We start from the raw sequence: 22,455 nt of genomic DNA on the forward strand, positions 1-22,455 counted from the left end.
AAGTAGGCGTGGCCGATGTTTGTTTGGAACTTTCGATGCGCTCGTATATGCTCTGTTGGAGGCGTAACTTTCCCTAAGAGCTTTCCCTAAGATCTGCACTTAGTCTATACTCTATAATGATCGAGAGCACTCCAGTCTCGACATGGGTGCCTCGTAGTAGTCGGTTGGTACGGATGAGAGCGGTTCGGTGCCTATCGACCTGGAATTGATTGGGTTTGTTGCTGGTCAACAACATGATTTTGCTTTAAAAATTAGTTACCGTAATTCATTTAAATGCTGGATGTATTAGATGTTTGCACATATTTTTGCCCCTAATACATAGTAGTATTTTGTGCGCTACAAATTTGCATATAAGCCAATTATTTGATAGTAATAAAAACCAGCCTACTCATGTACATTAGAACTTTATAGTATTATATTGCAAAAATAATAATACGCTTACACGGAAAATGCATAGGTGTAGATATCATGTGTTCTTGTTTATGAACATTTATGTTACTATGGCAACCGGTCTGCAGACAACTTGTAAAACAACATATGGTTTCCCAGAATGCTACGGAATGTAGACGCCGATTATAAAAGTACATAGCCTACCTTTTCCCTGGCCTGCCAGTTCCTGACCTGTTTCATATAATCTACAGATATGTCAGAACAACTGAACTACCTCCACAGGTAACTATATTCATACTTACTCAGCAGTAAGAAGAAAATATTTTCGTAGGCAAAACTGCAAAGAATGTTATTGCAGCTTTGCCTTGTTCCATTTACCTTATATGTCAGACACACGGATGGCACTAAAATCGAATCTATTTCGCTGTACGTAAGAGACTCACTGGTATTTACTCGGCAGCACGGTAGGAGTTATCTGCTTCTGGTGATTGATAATCGTTAACACCGTTGCTTCACTTAAGTCTCTTCATATTGTTCATTTTGGAAAGAACGCAGAATTGCTATATTATTCAGTAGTCGTTTCTAATATCAATATGCACATATCATGCATACTCCACATAAGCGCATCTACAAAGGAAGTTCTGTAAAGCTTAGGTGGCCATTTTGAATTGCGGACTTTTCTATTTGTAGATCATCTATCGCTTTAACATCTGTTCAATTCCAAATGCTAGGTCAAGTACTTTGTCATCTTCATAGTGTTTACCAGTGATCATCAAACCAACAGGCATCTTAGTGCCGCCCTTCAATACAATTAAAAATAATAAACAAATGAATAAATATGATATACTAGAAAACTAAACAATAAAGTATGGACCATCTCCTTGGTTACCTAAACACCTAAGGTTATTACGGAAAATGTAAACTTTGTTATTCGGGAGAAGTTGCCGGGTTGACTAGCATCCTCAAAATTGATAACATTACAACCTTTACATTTTAGGTCACACATAGGCATACAGTATTCTTAACAATCTTTTTCACAACATATATATGCGCTAACTATATCCATGCACCCTTTAAAAACATATACATGTATATATATATGCATATAGTCATTGGAACATTGGATGCAATAAAACCTACACATCAAATATGGCTTGCCCAAATACCAGCAAATATCAGCATGAGTTAGTTGCTTATCAGACAATACAGACTGAAAAGGGGATAGATTGCATCTTTGAAACTGACTGTAGCTGAAAGCCAAGTACAAACTGTTAGTTATATATTATATATACAATATATCGTAAAACCTTTAATTGAATGCTATGGCGCTCTATTTTTCAACCATTCCTCTATAGTGGCGTTCAATTAGAAGGGGCATTCAAATAGAGGCTGGTGGTGTATTTTTCAATTGGCTCTTCATCATTTTGGGAAGATAAATTTAGTCCTATTAAAGGCGACGAGAATGTCGCCAATATGTTTCCTTGTTTTTCCGGTAGAGCGATAATAAATCTTTTGGATGCAATAAATCTACTGACTTACATGTACCTCAAACTTGTCAAAGATTTTTTAATCAATATGCACCGATAAACCGAGAAATATCTTTACCAGTTGATATCTATTGCTTGCAATTGATCCGCGACGACATTATAGCCTGTGTCCTTCTTTGCAATTTGTTGGAGTTTTCAATTTTTATTTCATTTTTAGTTTAAAGATATATCTTTAGTTTGTGTCTATATTTAACAATGTCCCATAAAAGCTCATTGCACTCATTGATATTTTTGCTACAGATTGCAGCCTAAACCAGCTTTTTATGTACAATAGAAGTGGAGCTATGAGTATCGATCCATTTTAATCTGTGTTAAGATAACTGCAAGGATTCTATTAAATAACATGCTATAAATCTGCATATTTATAAGTTATATAACGATAATCTATTGAATGATACAAATTATTTGATAGATTTTCATATATTCAAGAAAAAGTGAGATAAACGAACCATACTTACATTACATGCAAAAACAAAAATTAACGTTTTTAAAACAAAAATATTTCCATCGTTTGCTCGGATAGTTGCGTTCTGATTGTTGCTTTCTATGGAGCGAACATCTTCTAGTTGACCAATACCTTTCACAATATCTTCTGGCCTTAACTCTTTGTTAGCACTGCTGAAATAGTCAATATTAACGTCTAAACAATTTTTGGCAGAGTAAAACTTTTACGCGCTGCATTTAGCCCAAACGCAACTCGTAAAAGTTTGTTCGCTTAACGTTACCTTTAGCCCAAAATTTGCAAACCGTTTTCATTTGCATGTTCTTTGAAGTATTGAGACCCCGTTAAACAAGGAACTACTATTAGCCTGAAACAGCCAGTAATTATTTCTATGGTGTAGCTTTGAACGGTCATCTACCATCATAAATTTAAACCGTTTTTTATACAGGTACAAGAACTTCGAAGTAGAAAGACTGCGTTAAACAAGGAACTACTATTAGCCTGAGACCGTTATTGATTATTTCTATGGTGTTGCTTTTAACAAAAAAAGTGAAAAGCTTTAGAGTTGGGCAACGAGAGAATTGATTGCTATTGATGTAAACAATTAATTATTAATAAAATTTTGTGGACACTTTTCTACTAATCACCTGATATTGTGGGTTCATAAAGATCAAAGATAGTCAAGTGGCGGTCAAATGGAGGTGGTGTTGAAATAGAGGGTGGCACGCTATTTTTTAACCCTGCTCTCATAGTGGCGGTCCAATAGAGGTGGCGTTTAAATAGAGGTGGCGTTCAAATAGAGGTTTTACAGTGTATTACTGTATATATTGAATATGTACCACTTTAAACAACATACTATAAAACCTCTAATTGAACGCAACAGGGTGGCACCCGATTTTTCAACCTTTCTTCAATAGTGGCAGTCAAATAGAGGTGGCGTTCAAATAAAAATGAAGGTGCCATTCATATAGAGGTTTTACGGTATATATGTATGTATGTATATATACATACATATATATGCAAAAGCAAGTGTAAAAGCATAAAAAAGAGAGCATTACACTAAAAACCTAAGAGATAATTAGTGCAATATAGAATAATAGAAGAAATATTCGGAGTAAAATAAATTTTTAATAAAATCACTTTAACTAATAATTTGCTTCACTCCTAATTCTTATTCTATTATATATATATATGTATATATATATATATATATATATATATATATATATATATATATATATATATATATATATATATATATATATATATATATATATATATACATATATATATATATATACATATATATATATATATATATATACATATATATATATATATGTATTAGTTGAATGCTCGGCATTGCCCATGTAATAAAAGTTTTTGCACAGAAAACTTATTTTTATTCAACATATAACAGATGTTACCATTTTAACTTTCAAACTTCATATCATGAGCAAAGTGTTTTGTGCAGTTTAAATGAATTAAGAAAAAAATAAAACAACTGTAAAGGTTTTCAAACTTGTTATAATATAACAATATAAGAGAAATATTATTTTTCAACAACTTGAAGTTTATAATGTGGTTATTTCAAAGGTTTGAAATACTGAGTTCTTCCAGTGTTTGAATAACAGTAATAGTTTATTCGTAACTTGAGATTAGACTGATGAGTACAGAATATGATTTCATTTACATAACTATTTGTTAGCTTCTGACCAAGCTAAAGGCATGTATTAGGTCTGTCTGTTATGTCTAAATCTGCAAAGGTTGTGTGCTCCATATTCATCTGCATCAAGGAGTCTGTAATTGTGTCTCTGACTTCTTTTGGTAGTGGTTGTGGTACAACTGGATCTGGTACAGCTGGATGTGGCACAGGTACTGATGGTTGAGACTCCTTGGGCATCATAGGGTCCTCACCAAGATTGCCATCTTCATCGGTTGAGTCTGAGTATATGTGTGTTCTTGCTGCCATCTTTTGAGATTGATCTGTAGATTGGTTTGCCTGGTTTGCCACTCTTGACTGGTGTTGTGCCAAGTGAGCTGGAGATGGTAGCAGGATACCAATCTTGCATCTGATCTGTCTTCCGTTTAGTAGTTGGCTTGATGAAAATCCAGTTGGTAGCGGGGTTGTCCTGCACTGCATTAGGAACTATTGTAGAGCTGCTTTTGGTGAAAGTTCAGATTTTTGTAATGCTTGCTTAAATGTCTGTACTAGTCTTTCTGCTGCTCCATTGGTTGCTGAATGATAAGGTGCTCTTGTTAAGTGAACTATACCTCTGTTCCTACACCAGGTTTATAATTCCTCTGGAGTGAAGCTAGTAGCGTTGTCAGTCGCTATTGTGTGTGGGTATCCAAAATGAGCAAATTGTTCTTCTAATATGTCAGTGGTTGCTTTGGTAAATGTTGAAAAGGTCTTGTGAATATATGGGTAATTGGAATATGCATCGATCATTCTTAGCCAGTTGCTCCCCATGAAGTTTACAGCATGATTCAAGTGAAGTTTGCTCCATGGCTTTTCAGGAAGCATCCAAGGGTGAATTGCATACTTTTATGGTAGACGTTGATGTTGTTCACATGATGTACATTGTCGGCAGGTATCTTCTATGTCAGCATCAGTTCTTGGCCAGTAGACTGCTGTATGAGCCAGTTTCTTCATTCTCTCCATTCCAAAGTGTCCAAGATGCAGGATCTGGAGGACTTGCTTTTGAAGGCTCAAAGGAATGATCAATCTGGCATAATAGAATAGGCATCCTTCTGTTACCGACAGCGAGTCTGCAATCTTCTTGTATGCTGCTCATATTGTTGCCTTGTTATGCGGCCATCCTTATGTAATGTATCTCATCACTGCTGCTAGAACTGGGTCTTTGAAAGTCTCTTTAGATACTATTCCAACATCTGTAGGATTGAACTGATGGCTGATGGTGTGAATGGTGCATACAATATCAACATCTTCTTTATTTTCTATCTTGTCAAATTCCTCTTCTGGTCCTATTGGTAATTTACTGAGAGCATCAGCATTTTGGAGATATTTGCCAGACCAACTGTATGTTCTATAGTATAGTTGTATTGGTTGAGTAGCAGTGCCTATCTAGAAAATCGGTTAGCTGTTAGTGTTGGAGCTCTTTTTGTTGATCCAAACAAGGCTAGAAGAGACTTATGGTCTGTGACTAGAATAAATCGTCTCCCATATAGAAACTGGTGGAATTTCTTTAGAACAAATATGATAGAAAGTGCCTCTTTTGAACATGTCCACACTTTTGCGTGTTGCTGAGGGTCTTTGAGATGTTGGAGATTGGTCTCTCTTTACCATCAGCATACCGGTGAAATAGTACAGCTCCTATTCCAGTCTCTGAAGCATCACAGGAGATTCTGATGTCTAATGCTGGATCAAAATGGGCTAACGCTTGGTCTGTTGAAAGCATCTATTTAATCTTGTTAAAACTTGTTTGCTGCTGTGGGTCCCAACTTCAATTTTCATCTTTGTGAGTCAATCTGTGTAGTGGCTTCATTATTGTTGATAAGTTATGTAAAGATTTGCTGTAGGACTGTGTAGGTCCTAAAAAGGATTGTAACTCTGTCTCATTAGTAGGTGGTAGCATCTGCATGACTTCGTCTGCTTTCTTTCCTTTAGTTATTCCATTAGGAGTGAGCTTGTATTCCAGGTATTCAACTGTAAGTTGTGCAAAACATCATTTCCCCAACTTGCATCTCAGTCCATCGTCAGATAGCTTCTGTAGTAGTTTCTTTAAATTCTGTAGATAGCTGCTGGCATCAGATCCACTGACCAAAATGTCATCTAGGTAAACTGCAATTCCTGGTACATCTTGTGTGAGTTGTTCCATAATCTCTTGAAAGTGACCTGGTGCTGAACTAATGCCAAAAGGAAGTCTCTTCTGTAGCAGAACTCTTCTATGTGTTGATAATGCTAGCTTTTTTTGACTCTTTGGTCCTAAGGTTATTTGGTTGTATGCATCTGCTAAGTTTATTTCGGTGTAGCCATATCCTCCTCCTAATCCTTGAATTAAGTTATCTAGGAGGGGGAATGAGTTGTCAGTGGGTCTCCAATTGTTGGTTCACTGACTTAGAGTAATCTCCACATACTCTAATGTCTGCAGAGTTATGTCCTGGTAGCTTCTGCTTTCTGACTAGTACCACTGGTGTGCCATAATCATTAAATTGTGTTGGCTCCAAAATTCCTTTTGTCTATTCCTGCATCATAAGCTCTATTCAAGTCATCAAACATGGCAAATGGTACTGGTAGTGCTCTGCAAAACTTTGGTGTAGCAGCAGCTTTGAAGTTTATCTCTCGGTGGTAGTCTTTGAGACATCCAAGTTTGTTCCTGAAAAAGTCAGGAAATTCTTAGCATAGTTGTTTGCAATCTTTTTGTAATAATGTGTGTGGCTGGTGTGTGGTGATTGGGGAAATTGTGTTATCTCTTATTTTATCATCAATAGAGATTCTTAGTTCCTTAATAGCCGTTCTTTCTAGTAGATTGAGGTCTTGGACAGGGCTTGCTACAAACTGTAGAGTTTTCTGTTCCTGTAAAGGTAGTTAGTAGAGGTCCTACTAACTTACAATGTTACATTGTCCAGTGGTCTTTATCATGTGTCCTGAAGTCGATTTGTAGTCCACCTGTGTAGGTTGAAGGTCAAGTTTTCCTGCTGCTCCCAAATCTGTTGAGTTATGAAGTTGTTACAGGCTCCTGTGTCAAGTTCCATAATGAAAGCTTGTCCTTGCAGTTCTATTTCCTCATGTAATCTTGGTATGGAATTAGCGGAAGTCTTTGTCATGTGTGAAGTTGCAATTCTTTTTACTGGTTTAGAAGTTGTCTTCTTCTTAGTGCATGCTAGCTCAACATGTCCAATTTTGTAACAAGAATCGCAAGTTGCAGATTTTAACCGGCAGTTATCTGGCAGGTGTTCAACTTTATCACATCTGTCTGCTTCCTGTCTGTTGTGCTGTTGTGTTGATGGTTCATAGCTTTTCTTCTAGGTGAAAACTTTGTTCAGTCTCAGCTGCTTTCCATAAACAGTTTCCTTGGCAACTCTGGCTGCTTCTTCTGTCTCCTGAGCTATTTGAATGGTTTTATTGGAAGTTAGTTCCCCATCTTTGACTTTAAAAATGACTTTAGTACTGCCTCATTGTTGACAGAACAAATTGATCTTGTTCTCAGCGCTTCATCTAATGGATCTATGATGTCTGAGAAAGCACAAGTTGTAACATCTTGGCATATTCTTACTACAAGTTCTGGGATTGTCTCTCCTGGTTTGCGCTGCATATCACTCTAATATCGGTAGCGTTCTCTTACAATAAATCATTCTGGATCAAATTGTTCTTTTAAAAATATAACTATTTCATCCATGCTTAAATCATTGATAGCTTTAGGTGTACCTAGCTGCCATGTTGTTCAGTTGTTTATATAGTGCTGGGCATTGATTGCTTAGAAAAACTCCTGCCGCCTTCTCAGGTGGAATTGAATTAGTTTCTATGAAGGTGATGAATCCGTTCATGCAGTCTGTTAGTAACTCTGTCATTGGATCAAATTCATGAAATTTCGGTACAGATACTGTCGATGGTTTCTTTCCCTTAGCTTCATTCAGAATTAGTTCTATTAATTTTATATTTTCGTCTAGGTCTAGCTTGCTGTTTTTCTTGTTTAGTTTACTTTTGTTCTTGTCTAGCTTGTTCTTGTCTAGCTTGTTGCTGTTCTTGACTAGCTTTTTGAGCTTCTTCTTGCTGCGACTAGATCAGCTTAATCAGTTTGCCAATTGCCTCTGCCAATTTTGGATGATATAGTGTAAACAAGTACTCCTGTTTTATCTGTAGGTTTTAGTCTTTGTCGCCAATAAACAACTGTCAAATTATCAAACAGCTGTAACTTTCAAATGTCATATAATGAGAAAAATGTTTTGTGCAGGTCAAATGAACTGGGGAAATAAAATAAAACAACTATAAAAGTGTTTAAATGTAAATGTGAAATAACTAGCAAGTAGTAGCTAAGTTAAGTCTGTTTGGCTACGATTACGATAAAAAAGGATTTGGTAATGATACAATTAATACGAACTGAGAAAACAAACTAAAAATCCTGAATAGGTTGAAGTAATAATAACAATTTTTTGCTTAGAAGTATGTGTGTGTATATAAAAAAGGGTACTGTTCCAGCAGAAGATATTCATCAAAACTTTGGATACGACAATACTGGTACCTCTGAGAATGTCACGGTGGTAAACATGAAAATTTAAAATTCCGGTAATATTCACATAAATATTAGACTTACATCGTTCGGCATAGCCATACCAACATTGAGGGACAGAGATGGATGTCCAGTAAGATTGAACATCTGAGTGTTTTGACTGTTTGTCATACTTTTCTTAATAAACTCTACAACAATAGGCAAATAATGGAATAAATAAAGACAAGAGTTGAGTTTAGTGACAGAGTGTAACTTGTTTGCTGGCAGGTCAAGTGGAACGACCGACAAAACTATCTGCAAGTTGTACATAAATATTACTATGAGAAGACAATGTGAGTTTATTTGGAGAGGTATGATGGTTCCTGCACAGTTTCTGTTGTTTGCTAGAAAGCCTATCACATGTAAACAGTAAGCGCATGTAACCTATCGCATGTAAACAGTAAGCGCATGTAACCTATCACATGTAAACAGTAAGCGCATGTAACTTATCACATGTAAACAGTAAGCGCATGTAACCTATCACATGTAAACAGTGAGCGCATGTAACCTATCACATGTAAACGGTAAGCCCATGTAACCTATCACATGTAAACAGTAAGCGCATGTAACCTATCACATGTAAACAGTAAGTGTGTGTAATCTATCACATGTAAACAGTATGCGCATGTAACCTATCACATGTAAACAATAAGCACACAGAACCTATCACATGTAAACAGTAAATGCATGTAACCTATCGCATGTGAACAGTAAGCGCATGTAACCTATCACATGTAAACAGTAAGCGCATGTAACCTATCACATGTAAACAGTGAGCGCATGTAACCTATCACATGTAAATGGTAAGCCCATGTAACCTATCACATGTGAACAGTAAGCGCATGTAACCTATCACATGTAAACAGTAAGTGCGTGTAATCTATCACATGTAAACAGTATGCGCATGTAACCTATCACGTGTAAACAATAAGCACACAGAACCTATCACATGTAAACAGTAAATGCATGTAACCTATCGCATGTAAACAGTAAATGCATGTAGCCTATCACATATAAACAGAAAACGAATGTAAACTATCACATGTAAACAGTAGGCGCTTGTAGAAATACCTGCACATACAATAGTTGCTAGCAATTCATCTGTAGTGTAGTAGAGCAGTGTATCGCATACATGATAGCAGTTCCAATCAGTCTTTTTGACACCAAATATTTCTCACATTTCAGCATGGTTGTAATCACCTGATTTGCTTGGTATGTTTGTAATCAGTTCTTAAAACTGAAATGAATATTAATTAACTTTCTCTTACCATTTGCTGCTTCATAAATAAATATTTAACCTTGTTGGCTGAAAGGAGAAGGAAATGAAGCTACTCGCCCATGCGAGCTCATCGCATGACTGCTTTCATTTTGAGTTCCCTCAAGCGATTTAACAAAAAATGGTACTCATATAATTATATGTTAAGAATGACATGTTACCTGTATTTTCATGAACATTTAGATGGCTAGATTACTACAAGGTTTATTTATGCAAAGAAAAACTCTGAAAATGTTGAGTTTTATCCATAACAGATTATTATTAATTTAGTTGGATCAACCTAAAGAATTATTTTAATAAAGATTTAGTGTGAAAATGGTAATACCGGTATCTAAATATTTTATTTTTTCAATGAGTCAAAGCAAGAACCAATACAGTATATCAAGGCTATAATATCTTATCTAAATATCCTATTATCTCAATAAGTCAGAGTAGGGGGCTATATATCAAGGCTGTAGTATCTTACTTAAATATTTTATTATCTCAATAAGTCAGAGTAGGAGGTTATATATCAAGACTATAATATCTTATCTAAATATTCTATTATCTCAATAAATAAAAGTAGGAGGCTGTAGTATAGCTCACAAGGAAGTGATATTGCTAAAGTGTGATGTAATTGAGTTATCTCAAACCTGTTACAGATAGACCAGGTTTAGGTAGTTTATGAGCAACAAAAGGAATCGTTGGCATAATTAGAGCATCGTATGCCTGAAGTACATCATCGTAAGCCTTCCTGATAGTAGGTCGCATGTTCATTGCTCTGGCCACCACCTGTGAACCTGAATAAATAAATACTTACTTTTTTTATCCACAACACTTCTTTATGAAGCCATGTTTTATCTATTGAGCAGTAATGGACAACTCCTAGGAACTTATATCAATGCCTAGTTTTCTTATGAGTTGGCCCTACGGATATGTGCAAGTAGCTGACTGTCCGTAACCTGTGAACTGACTGCCTGCAATCTATCTAAATGGCTGACTGTGTGTAAAATATAGAGTATTAATTAGAACAGAAATTTAATCATCTGTAATATAATTCTTTTTATTTTATAGTTGCTATACAATACTTATTTTATAGTTTATATCCAATGCTTTACGATAGATGTAGCTGGTATTTTGCTGAGCAAATAAGGACTTGAAAATAAAAACAATTTTCCTTTGACTCTATTAGTTTTTTAGTACTTTATCAAATCAATATTTACCAGTTTTCAATTTGTTACAGAGACTTTTTTCAGCCATTTGAGAGATTATCAGTAGCTCATTTACCCCACCACTCAGTTCTGTTTACTCCAGCTAGTTTGTAGCATCTCTGATGAATCAAGCAAAAGACAAGATGCAAGTTTCTTGCCTCTTTAGTATTAATTTAGGCACCTTCATAACTGTAGAGATCTGTCTAGAAAATGCATTCCCAATCATGCTCTGCTAACTCAGTCAATCAGCTCAGTCTATCAAAAAGTAAGCATTTCATTGACTAAATTTAGGTATAAATAAATATCTTACTATCATTCCTTTGCAGATATTCGCCAAACAGCATCGTAGCTTTCACCGAGGGCTGCATGTCTCGGACACGACTCTGAAAATAAGGATGATCTATTATGAAACTGTACCGTATCTATAGTTGCCTTGACTCACTAAGAACAGAAATGTTAGTCTCGACACAGATTGTCCTCTGTTATTAATAAAGGATATTTGGGTTTAGATCAACCTTTGTTTGTAGAACTCAGTAAAAACTTTGAAATCGGTTAAATATACTCGTTATAATTAGTAGAGCAAAACATCAAGCTCGTGATTAGTCCACGTAAGAAAATCTCTCACCTTGAGTCTCTAGGTCTGTGGATAATGACTACGCAGACATGACCAAAATATTTTATTCAGCCACCTCATTCTCAGTAGACACATATCATAGAGTGATATATTCATAGAGTGGTATAAATCAGTTTTTTAGCTATTATTCATAGACTTATTTATAAATACAGTAGTTTACTCTGGATCATTGATGTTACTTCAGAACTGTAGTCTCCAGTAGATAATTTAGATGATAATGTAGATAATTTGCCTTTTGAATAGATGCCGAGAGACTATTTTAACATCTGGTTCACAAGTTGGGAAGGGCGGAGCTCATTTCCATTGTTTAAATAACTCATAATATGAAGATATATTTGATATAATATAACTCATAATATGAAGATATATTTGTATATAATATAACATCATAATATGAAGATATATTTGTATATAATATAAATGACAGTCCTAGCTGTGAGTAAAGCCTCTGTGTAAGATATGTAAAAAGTGAAGTTCTATGATGAAATATTGTAACCTACCACAGATGTGTTTTAATCCCTGTTTTAGTGCAACATACCTTGAAGGAGTGTTTCTTAGCAGAGACCTGATAGAACTCATTGTATCCTGATGCCTGACCATGATTTCGTATCATGTTGTCATACATGGATGCCAGCAGAGCACCGTACGCAGCGCTGCCTGTAGTTAGTAAACATGTCTGTATATAATTTGAAACAAGCAATGAGTTTTGGCCCTGTCAAACATTAAGTTAAAACTTTCAACATGATAAGGCGTGAAGGATACCAAAATCAGGCGAGTGTATCTGTAGACATTGAGAGATGTTAAAGTGTAGGTTATCAAAGGAATTAGCTCTAACATCTTCAAAAATGTATGTACTGATTCTAGTGCAGCCCCTGATCATTTACCTCTTCATTCAGTTAACACCAATTATATGAAGAAATGGCTATACAGGTCAACGTGTTTCATTGTTGTAGGAGCCAATGTACGCAACTCCTGCTTCTACTGGCATCAGAATTTGAGTTTGTGTTACTTGACCTCATTGGCTACTTTTCCAAGTGACAAACACACTTGTGCCATTCTGGAAATTTACTCAAAATAAAACTTCCATCAAGTGCAACACGTTTTCTAGAAACCAATAAATTGTGATTGATAATTTTATGGTAAAATTTAATAGGTCCATACGAGCCGACATTATCACTAGCAGCCACATAAAAGGCGTTGTGATGACATCATCACTACACAAACTGTTACATATAAACTCACTATAAGAAGTTATAACTTTAGAGTTTAAGGATTTGAGGTACTAACTGTAACCTGAGTCGTTGAGGTCAATTTGAGTAATGAAGTGGGTACAGTTATGGTTGTATAGAAACAACTCTTGTTTGTTGGAGATTTGATGGTATAAAATTTATGAGATCAAACATTTCATTAACTTACCATCTGAATGTAAAGGAATGCTTATCTCATCTACAGTTGCGCCAGCGGCCCTCATTTTATCAACAACACTTTGAATCGCAGTCTTGACTTCTTCAGTAGCATTGTAAAATCCTTCCTTCACTGATGCGAACTTTTTCCCGGACAAGTCTCCTTTTAACTACAAAAAGTATTTGAATTTGCTGTTGTATTGCTGAGCATACCAGCCGCCTATCAGTCTTTGTACAGTGAGCTGTGGAAATTGTCTCCTCATTTCATGTCATTGGTTTGTCATGTTTGTTAGAATGTCTCTGATTACTCACTCGCTAAGCATGTTTAGTCTAGTTTGTCCATCTACTGTATATGGACAGTTAGGTAATTGATATGCTTTAAATTGATAATTCATGTATAGGAAGTCTAGTGAAAGGTAAACAGTCCTAAATTTATCTTTTACCGGTTTTTGTGTTTTGCTCTTTAGACTCTTAGCACATCTTGTTTATTTCTCAATCTCACGGTTAGCTATAATTCTTTAAAGATAAAACAAAACATAGCAATAATAAAAACTTCATCGCTTACCAATTCGCTGTAATGAGTTTTGAGTATATCTGGTCTCTGTCTATGATCTCTACCGTCATCGTATCCAGCAATGGCCTCTAAGAGAAGTGCTACGTCTGTCACTGTAGCGGCCATTGGTCCGACGTGATCAACCGCCGGCATCATTCCTTACAAAGCGATATATAAGAACACTGTATTAACTGAATCTTATCTTCACAGCTTAGAAAGGTTCTAATGGATTATCTACATTATACAATACTAGAATCTATTGATACTTGACAGCAGTTGTAGGTTGTTATCTAACTACAGTATGAATGATAGCGGAGGCCTCAAATTGTCTGTTGGCTGCACTGTTACTCGTCTGATCACAAGTTCATTTCTCTATGCAAATCTCTTCAATGTTTATTGTATTTCTTTTACGGTTTCTTCTATAATAATATTTAAGTCTCAATCATATATTCTATTCATCTAACATGTCATACTGTATATCTACCTATCCTATCATGCCATAACCAGAAAAATGGGTCTCTAGAAGACCCTAAAAAATTTGTATTTCTCATCAATTGAGTGTAAGCTTTAGGTTATAGCAAGACAGAACAACATGGCTTCCTCATCTATCATGTGTCTCCCACATCAAGTTTTTATTTGAAGGAAAATACAAAAGTTTTTCAGACTTGTTCGCTGAAACTAAACCTTTGCATCACAATAAAAAAGTGTCGCCATATACAAGATAAAACTTAGGGTTCTGATTGCATTTTGCAATTAATGCTAATTAATTATATTTTGGTGTTTTCAAAGAACATTGCAGTAAATATTATGCTGAATAAACAAAGTGGTTTTAATTCTAAGGACTTAGACATCATCATTGTTGTTTATTTGTCGCTATAGCGACAAGGGCTTTCTGTACTCCATTTGTTGAGTTAAGGTTCATGTAGACTTTGCTAGCACAACAGGTGTGACAATATTACTTGACTCTGTGAAATCCTTTAGTACATTGAAAATAAAGGTTTAATTATATGAAGACAACCTACCTAATGACCCAGTGACAGGGACGAGACCCCATGTTGGTTTCAATCCAACGCAACCAGTACAGCTGCTTGGAAGGCGTATGGAGCCACCTTGGTCGCCTCCTAAAGCCATTTCCACTTCACCAGTAGCGACAAGCACAGCACTTCCTGAGCTCGAACCACCTGCTGATCTCTCTGTGTCATGAGGATTTCTAACTGGCCCACCATGACTTGTGAAACTGCTTCCAGAAAAGCACTGACTCTCACAGGTAGATTTGCCAACGATTGTCCCTCCTGTAATATAAAAGCTAGTATGAGTTTCTAGCAGGGTTGTGCACAGAGTGACGAGTCAAACATTTCCCTTCCATAAGTAAAACTGCACAAAAGTTTCCGCTGAAATTCTGGTGTTAATCGTGTTAAATTTGCTTAACAAATGAATAAAATGTAGGCGTGAAAATATCCAACCTTCTCTCACCTGCTTGTAAGATTCTCGTCACCACGGTCGCATCAAACTCTGGTGTGTATCCATCCCAGACCTTGGAGCCATTTTTAAGAGGAGTTCCAGCAACAAATATGTTGTCCTTGATAGCTATTTTTTTACCGCTGAGTAAACCATCCTGCTCACCCTTGATAAGAATCAAGCTGGCCCTGCAGATACCAATTTTTTCATAAAATGGACTATCAATAGAACAAAGTAACTCCTTCAGAATATTCCTTTCTATTTTCACAGATTCATGAAGCTTCACTCATTGATTCACTATCCTGTATTTTGTATCCTCTACTAAAATTGTGTGAAACTACATGGGAACCTTTACCTGATCTCATATTGATAGAGTGCTTGGCACTCTTCCAACAACTCTCAGAAATCTGATTGCTCAGCAGACTACTGGTTATAATTCTGAGTCAGAGGTTTACTCATAGATATTATAAACCCTTATTATATTTATATATTATATTATTTATGCTATATATATGGGTTTATTATATCTTTGGGTTTACTCACTAAATTCGCTCTGCATCTATATAATAGCAACCTTATCTATTATTCGCTATGTAGCTATACAGTAGCAATCTTAGCTAGTATTCAGTCCGTAGCTATACAATAGCAATCTAAGCTAGTATTCAGTCCATAGCTATACAATAGCAATCTTAGCTAGAATTAGCTCTGTAGCTATACACTAGCAATATTAGCTAGTATTCAGTACATAACTATACAATAGTAATCTTAGCTAGTATTCAATTTGTAACTATACAATAGCAATCTTAGCTAGAATTAGCTCTGTAGCTATACACTAGCAATATTAGCTAGTATTTATTATGTAGCTATACAATATCAATATTAGCTAGTATTCAATCCATAACTATACAATAGTAATCTTAGCTAAAATTAGCTCCGTAGCTATACAATAGTAATCTTAGCTAAAATTAGCTCCGTAGCTATGCAATAGTAATCTTAGCTAGCATTAGCTCTGTAGCTATACACTAGCAATGTTAGCTAGCTCATTGCTGTTCAAATTAGTTCATCAGTCAGTAATAAAATGTTTAAAATGGCTCACAAGATTTTCAGATTTTGTTTAGGTGTGTTTTAAAAGCTATTTACAATGGTTCACAAGCAAATAAGGCTTTATACAGGCAGATAATGTTTTGTATGATCGAATGTTTTAATTTTTATCATACGGTTCTTATACAGACAGAAAATGTCTTGCATGATCGAATGTTTTAATTTGTATCACATGGTTCTTATACAGGCAGATAATGTTTTGTCCGATCGAATGTTTTAATTTGTATCATACAGTTCTTACAAAGATCTGCGCATGTTGACAAAAATATCTGAACAAGGTTTTTTTAATCATAACCCTTGCAAAGCCATGAACACCCTCACAACTCTCTCTCTCTCTTATCCCTGTTCACTTCTTTATAGCAGCATCTGTACAATCAGATATTGCTAATTGTGGTCATTGCTGATTTTCAAAGTAGAAATCAATATGATGGAACTGCTAAAAGGCTTTTCTTACTCAGCATCAGATATTTGGTTCTTAAAGATTAGAACAGATGTCATGTCAATCATTACCCTAAAGCAGTTAATCTGTACCACTTTATTGTCTTAAATGAAACATCCACAGGCAGTCTCACAGTCATTACCAGAGTTCTTTTAAAAACAGGGCTGATATTTGACAGAAAAGTCCAAATAACATGCATCTATTTACTCTATAAACATGAACGCTCTGGTATAATTTGTATCAGAAGTTAAGATAGAATATTGTTAGGCATCCAAAAGGTTAGACGCGTACCAGGCATTGTAGACGTTGTCCTTAGCAGGGGGCTTCACCCCTGGGACCCTCGGGTACAGGACAGGTATTGTCTCTTCTTCTATGTTCTGTATCTGGTCGCAACTACTCAGTGCTTCATTCAGCCATTCTAGAAAATATATAATCTTTACTATAATAATAGCCATGTCTGTCTGTCCATCTATCCAAAAACACACTAATTAAGTTACAAAAAAGATTGCACCAACCAACCTCATTACCATCTGCACCACTGCACATGGTTGTTGACTAGGAAAATAATTTAATAAGGAGGCTATAAGAGAAACAAACCTCGGTATTCCTCAAGCTCTTCTTTGTTGATATCTAGCCCTAGATCTTCACAAATATTCTCAACATCTTCTTCCGTTGCGGGTTCTACCAGAGGCGTATCTGAGTACAATAAAAAACAGTTGTGATCTTTTTAGTTTTACTGGATGTGAATAGCTATGATAGCCTTAGTGCTATGCTAGCCTTAGTGTTATGATAGCTTGAGTTCTATGATAGCCTTAGCGCTATGATAGCCTTAGTGCTATGGTAGCTGTGGTGCTATGGTAGCCTTAGCGCTATGATACTCTCTGTGTAGTTAATATAGGGGAGTTGACAAACCAAACTGGGAAAAGCGGGTCACCTAATTGTTGACAGCCAAATTATGTTACCAGCTCAGCAATACATACTTTATGCAAATTAAACAGATCTAATCCAACTTGCCATGTGCAACTTTAGCCAAGCTTTAATTGCCAAAGGATAAAAATAGAAATTTATGCATCACTCACTTTAGGGTAACACAACTCCTACTAAACCTGTCTGATGCAAAGCTTCTGTCTGTGAGCTAATTTATCTCCTCATTGAATCATATCAGTCAAGGGACAGTTTGAGAAGATTCAACTGTCATGAAAAAACATTAGTAAAAATAGAGACAGATCTTTAATTTGTTAGTTTCGGCAAACTTCTGTCTTGAATTTGTTTTGGTTTTTATACAATTTTAAGTCGTTTCTCTATCTTTGCATGTCAATAACTTAAAATATATTTAATATAGTGCAAGTGTACTATATTAAATATAATACAATTGTACTACATTAAATATAGCACACTTGTACTGTATCCAAGATTGTACACTTGTAGTATACGGTATGTTGGATAACTCTATCTGAATGATTTGACTAAAGGTCAAGATTACAGTTTAGGTTATGTCAAGGCCAAGACCGGTTTTATACTAGTCGTAAATGTCAACGACACTCTGCAAGAATCCCGAAGACTAACGGACCGTATACAGCTAGACAGCACCCAGAAACTTTTTGTTCTGAACCTGACGCGGTAAGTTCACAATTCAACATGGCGCAGTCAGCAGGATAAAAGAAATTACTTTTAATCCGTGAACATCCTCCACTCATAACTTGGGAACGACCCACTTTCCTTTTCTACAGATTCTAATATTATTTTGCATTAATTTATTAAAGGTTTTACCGTGTTTCTGCTGGTGTTTTGGGATTTCGTGCATCGGTCCCTCCTACGTGGAGCTGGCGGTGGTGGATGTTCGTGTTAGTGTTTGATGTGTAGTGGTGTGTTATAGTAGTGGTGCTTATTGGTTGAGATTGTGGTGTAGCTTCAGTGTTTGTGTCATTTTCTGTGTCAGGGATTATTTCGGTGTTGTGTTAGTGAAATAGTGTCTTTGTGAACCTTCGTGTTAGTGCCGTGCTAGTGTATTTTTGTGAACCCTCGTGTTAGCGCTGTGCTAGTGTATTTTGCTGTGAACCTTTGTGTTAGTGCTGTGCTAGTGTATCTTCTGTAAACCGTGTTACAGTGTTGTGATATTGTGTCAATCTTTTTTTTTATTATTTGGAACCACAATTGGACTTTTCCATCATGAGTACTAGGATAGATCTATCGTTTTTTCCTAAGCTAGTGTTTTCCGCTTCTGATATGACTCAATCGTTAACGTCATGGCTATCGCAATTAAAAATTGATTTTGAATTGGCCATTTGGTCTTTAGGTAAAGAAACTGTTTCCAGCGAGCAAGTTCATAAGTTCCGTAGTAGAACTAAATTGTTAGCATTATTGAGTGCCATAGGCAGTGAGAGTATTGAACTGTTGCAAACCCTAGGATTTGACATCGACTCTAATGGTGAAAGTGTTTTTGGAGATGCTTTAAAATTGTTGCAAGAGCATTTTGAGTGTGAAGGAAGTATTCATGTTAGAACAATGAAATCTGTTACCGTAGCACAAGCTGTCCATGAAAATGCTGTGGATTAGTTGCTAAGAGTTGAGAAATTAAGCAGGACTATGGGCTTTGAAGAAAGTGAAGAATTTCATGAACTTTTTTCAGTAGCTTCAGCTGTCAATGGTTTTAGTGGTTCATCGACCCTTATGCAGTTGTTGCAAGAAAGTGATTTGTCTTGGAAAGATTTAGCTTCCAAATTAAAAGCTAGGCATCTGTCTAGAGAGTTAGAGAGTATGTTAACTGAAGTGAAAGCTGGCCGTTTTAATGCTACTAGTAGTGTCTTAAAAATGGATGCCGATAAATGTGCTTATGCCTTTGGCCGTGGTACGAGTGCTAGCAATGACGCCGGTGCTTATTCTATTTTGGCAAGGCCATGTAAGGAGTCGTTTGGTTATGGGTCGCATCAACAGGGCCGTAACAGATACCATAAGTATGATTACCATCCTGGTTATAGGTCTAAAGATTCTAGCAGATCTAGTGTTGAAAGTAATGGTTCTGACGTGAATAGGAGCCAGGATCACGACAGATATGGTAGGGATAAACGCTCCAGTTATTCAAGTTATTGTTCCTGTGACTCTAGTGCTTCTAGCAATTGCAGTAGAGGTGGCAATGACCACCGCAGGTCACTTAGCCTAGGGTATTACATGCATAGCAACTCTCCTGCTCGACAGCAGAATTTGCTACCATTTTAAGAGAGAAGGACATCAAATAGGAAATTGTCCAGATGCTCACTGTTTTATATGTAATATACAAGGGCACACTTTGAAGGACTGTCCTGAAAGAAGGGGGTCTAGTCCACAGAGGCAGGGTTACCATAGTGGTACTAATAGGAGCCCTGATAGACGTTATCACAGTCCGCGTAAATACAGTCATAGAGGTTATAGGGATAACAGTAAAAGTCCTCTTAGAGTGCCGTTTACAAAGGATAATCAGTGACTACATTGCAGTAGTAATGAGTTTGAGTTTCAAATGTAGTATGAGTAGTAGTATGAGTTCCAACTGTCACAAGCTATTTAGAGATACTCAAGGAGTTGCTTCACGTGAGGGCCCAATTTTTCAGATCACGTACATCTGCAGCCTTGTCTGTGGAAGGTTCCAGCTGTGCCAGGAAGGGTGTGCACAGCGCAACCCCTGTTTCTCCTTGGAACAGTTCATTGCCACCTGTTATGTCAAAAGTTACTGTAGCTGAGGCTTCGGCCAACGCTGTTTCTGGTGCTGAAGCTTCGGCCGAGGCAAGTGTTGCTGGGGCTCCAGCTGAAGCAAATGATAGCGAAGCTTTGGCCAGGTTAGAGAGAGAAGGTGAGGAAGAGGATGAGTCACACGAGGCTGCTGCCTCGGACAACGATAAAGACTTGCATGATAGGCTTTTCGGGACTGATGTTGAAATGAAGGACAATTTAAGTCCTTAAGTTACCACTGCTTAACTGCTACTAATAATTAACTGCCATAGTATGAGAGCTTTAAAGTCAGCTACATGTATATATACTTTTTATACTTTTTTGTATATTTACTAATTTTGATATTAGTTTCAATTGCTCCTTGATGCCAAGCTTGACGTAATTTCAGCTATTGCTAGCTTTGCTGATTTCTCTCAAAACACTCCCGACTTGGTAACATTGTTTTGGATTCCTACCTTGTTATGCTTTATTCAGCTTGTGTGTTAATGCTATACTAGTAATAACTGCTTTTGCAATAATCACCTCTTGTAACAAGAAGCTACAAATGCTACAAATGTTACAAATGTACGTATGTTACAACTCAATTAGTACCAAAATACTAACTCCAAATAGATAAGCGATTGAATACTGATAAGAAGAGCTGATGGCTGTGTTCTGGTCAAAATGATCCTACTCTTAACCAGCTGAAGCTCAAAAGCCAAACAGATCAGAAATCTTATAAATTGAGCTCTGGAAGAAACAAAAAATTTAGTTCATGAATTAATAATTTAGTTAACAGTAGAAAAGAGCAAACAGCCTTTTACAAAATATGACACCCTCAGATGGTCACATGAAGCCTTTTACGTTAAGCTAACTATATAATGGCATGCCATAGACATAGAATTTAAGTGTTTCTATAGTTGCTTAACTTTTTATAAGAAACCATTAGGTTTCTTATAGAGATTACCATCTAAATATTAAGTCTTGGTAAAAAGTCTTGTCTCTCTGATGTACTTCATCCTAAGTAAGTCCCAGCATGAGTCAAGTAGAAAAAGACAGTAGCTGTTTGTGTCTCACCAAGCTTGCATTTGTTCTACAGTAGAATCAATTGACTTGCTGCCAGCCTTCAGAATGTGTTTGTATCGCCAGACAATAAGGGTTTAAACTTGGTGCAAACTAGGAGATCGCCAACTTAATCATTTATTGATGGTGATGCTTGCTGGTGCATTGTGTTGCTGATGCAGTTTAGGAGATTGCCAAACTATTCCCTTGTTAAAGATGACGCTTTCTGGTGTACTGTAAATACTGGTGCAATTTGGGCGATTGCTAGCTAGTTGATGCTTGTAGAATGAAACAGAGAAGGTTGGAGTTGGTTTGGGCACAAGAGAGAATATAGGTAACCATACATGCAGAAGTAATTATACTTCTGCACGTTTGGTGGGCGGGCTTTAGCAAGTTCAAGAGGGTAAATTGGATGTGTCAACTAGTTAAAGTGGCTAGTTACATAAGAGTTGATACAATGATTTGTAGTTGGTAGAATATTCAGATACCATGAGATACAGTAAACCTACTTACATGCCTTCTTTGAGCTTGCCATGTTTAGTTGCAGTGTAATGGCTGCAAAGCACTGCTGTAGCACGCTTGACTGAATAAACAACTGAAACAGCTTATAAGCCAGGGTTACAAGTGCCAACAAATATGCAGACAAACACCCAATAACTCAAAAGAAAAATATGCTAATCTAGGGTCCCATAGACCAGATAGTGAGCTAAGAGTATCACTGATGTAAACAAGTCTCCATAGAATCGGCAGTACAGTTTGCACATTACAGCTACTTGGCTTTTACTCTGCCGCAGCTCTGACTTTAGTATGTTTTTAACATTATCATAGCGTGCAACCATTTGTTCAAAGAACTTTATAGTCCTTTATCTCATTGGCTGATTCTGTTGGTGACAAGCGCTGTTTTCCTTTTGAAAAGTTGACTTGCCATAGTTTCCCAAATAACTAAGTATAACATACCTATTCCTACAAAAATGTACGGCCAGCAACCAGGACGACCATTGAACATATCTAGGGTAACTCTGTGTGTCTATGTGTGTTTCTGTGTA

The 22,455-nt window shown here is 36.4% G+C and overlaps 1 protein-coding gene across 1 annotated transcript; it reads right to left on the reverse strand.

The window, feature by feature from the left end:
* Nucleotides 1–397: 397 nt before the first annotated feature.
* Nucleotides 398–22,165, reverse strand: LOC137405675 (amidase-like). The gene is made up of 12 exons (XM_068092015.1): nucleotides 21,923–22,165; nucleotides 17,264–17,362; nucleotides 16,958–17,084; nucleotides 15,142–15,314; nucleotides 14,691–14,960; nucleotides 13,681–13,826; nucleotides 13,129–13,285; nucleotides 12,251–12,369; nucleotides 11,389–11,461; nucleotides 10,521–10,667; nucleotides 8,658–8,761; nucleotides 398–1,190 (listed from the first exon to the last, which is right to left on the reverse strand). The coding sequence occupies exons 1-12, from the start codon at nucleotides 21,942–21,944 to the stop codon at nucleotides 1,086–1,088; spliced, it is 1,542 nt and encodes a 513-aa protein (XP_067948116.1). The 5' UTR covers nucleotides 21,945–22,165; the 3' UTR covers nucleotides 398–1,085.
* Nucleotides 22,166–22,455: the final 290 nt, after the last annotated feature.

The sequence above is a fragment of the Watersipora subatra genome, chromosome 10 (assembly GCF_963576615.1).
Source record: "Watersipora subatra chromosome 10, tzWatSuba1.1, whole genome shotgun sequence".
Taxonomy (NCBI): Eukaryota; Metazoa; Bryozoa; class Gymnolaemata; order Cheilostomatida; family Watersiporidae; genus Watersipora; species Watersipora subatra.

Excerpts from the sequence above, each read along its gene's own strand:
- LOC137405675 (XM_068092015.1), bottom strand. The coding sequence starts at position 21,944 with ATGGCAAGCTCAAAGAAGGCAT. Across the intron at positions 12,370-13,128 it reads CATTCCTTTACATTCAGATG|GCAGCGCTGCGTACGGTGCT; the intron begins GTAAGTTAATGA and ends TACTAACTACAG. Across the intron at positions 11,462-12,250 it reads CTAAGAAACACTCCTTCAAG|AGTCGTGTCCGAGACATGCA; the intron begins GTATGTTGCACT and ends CCTTATTTTCAG.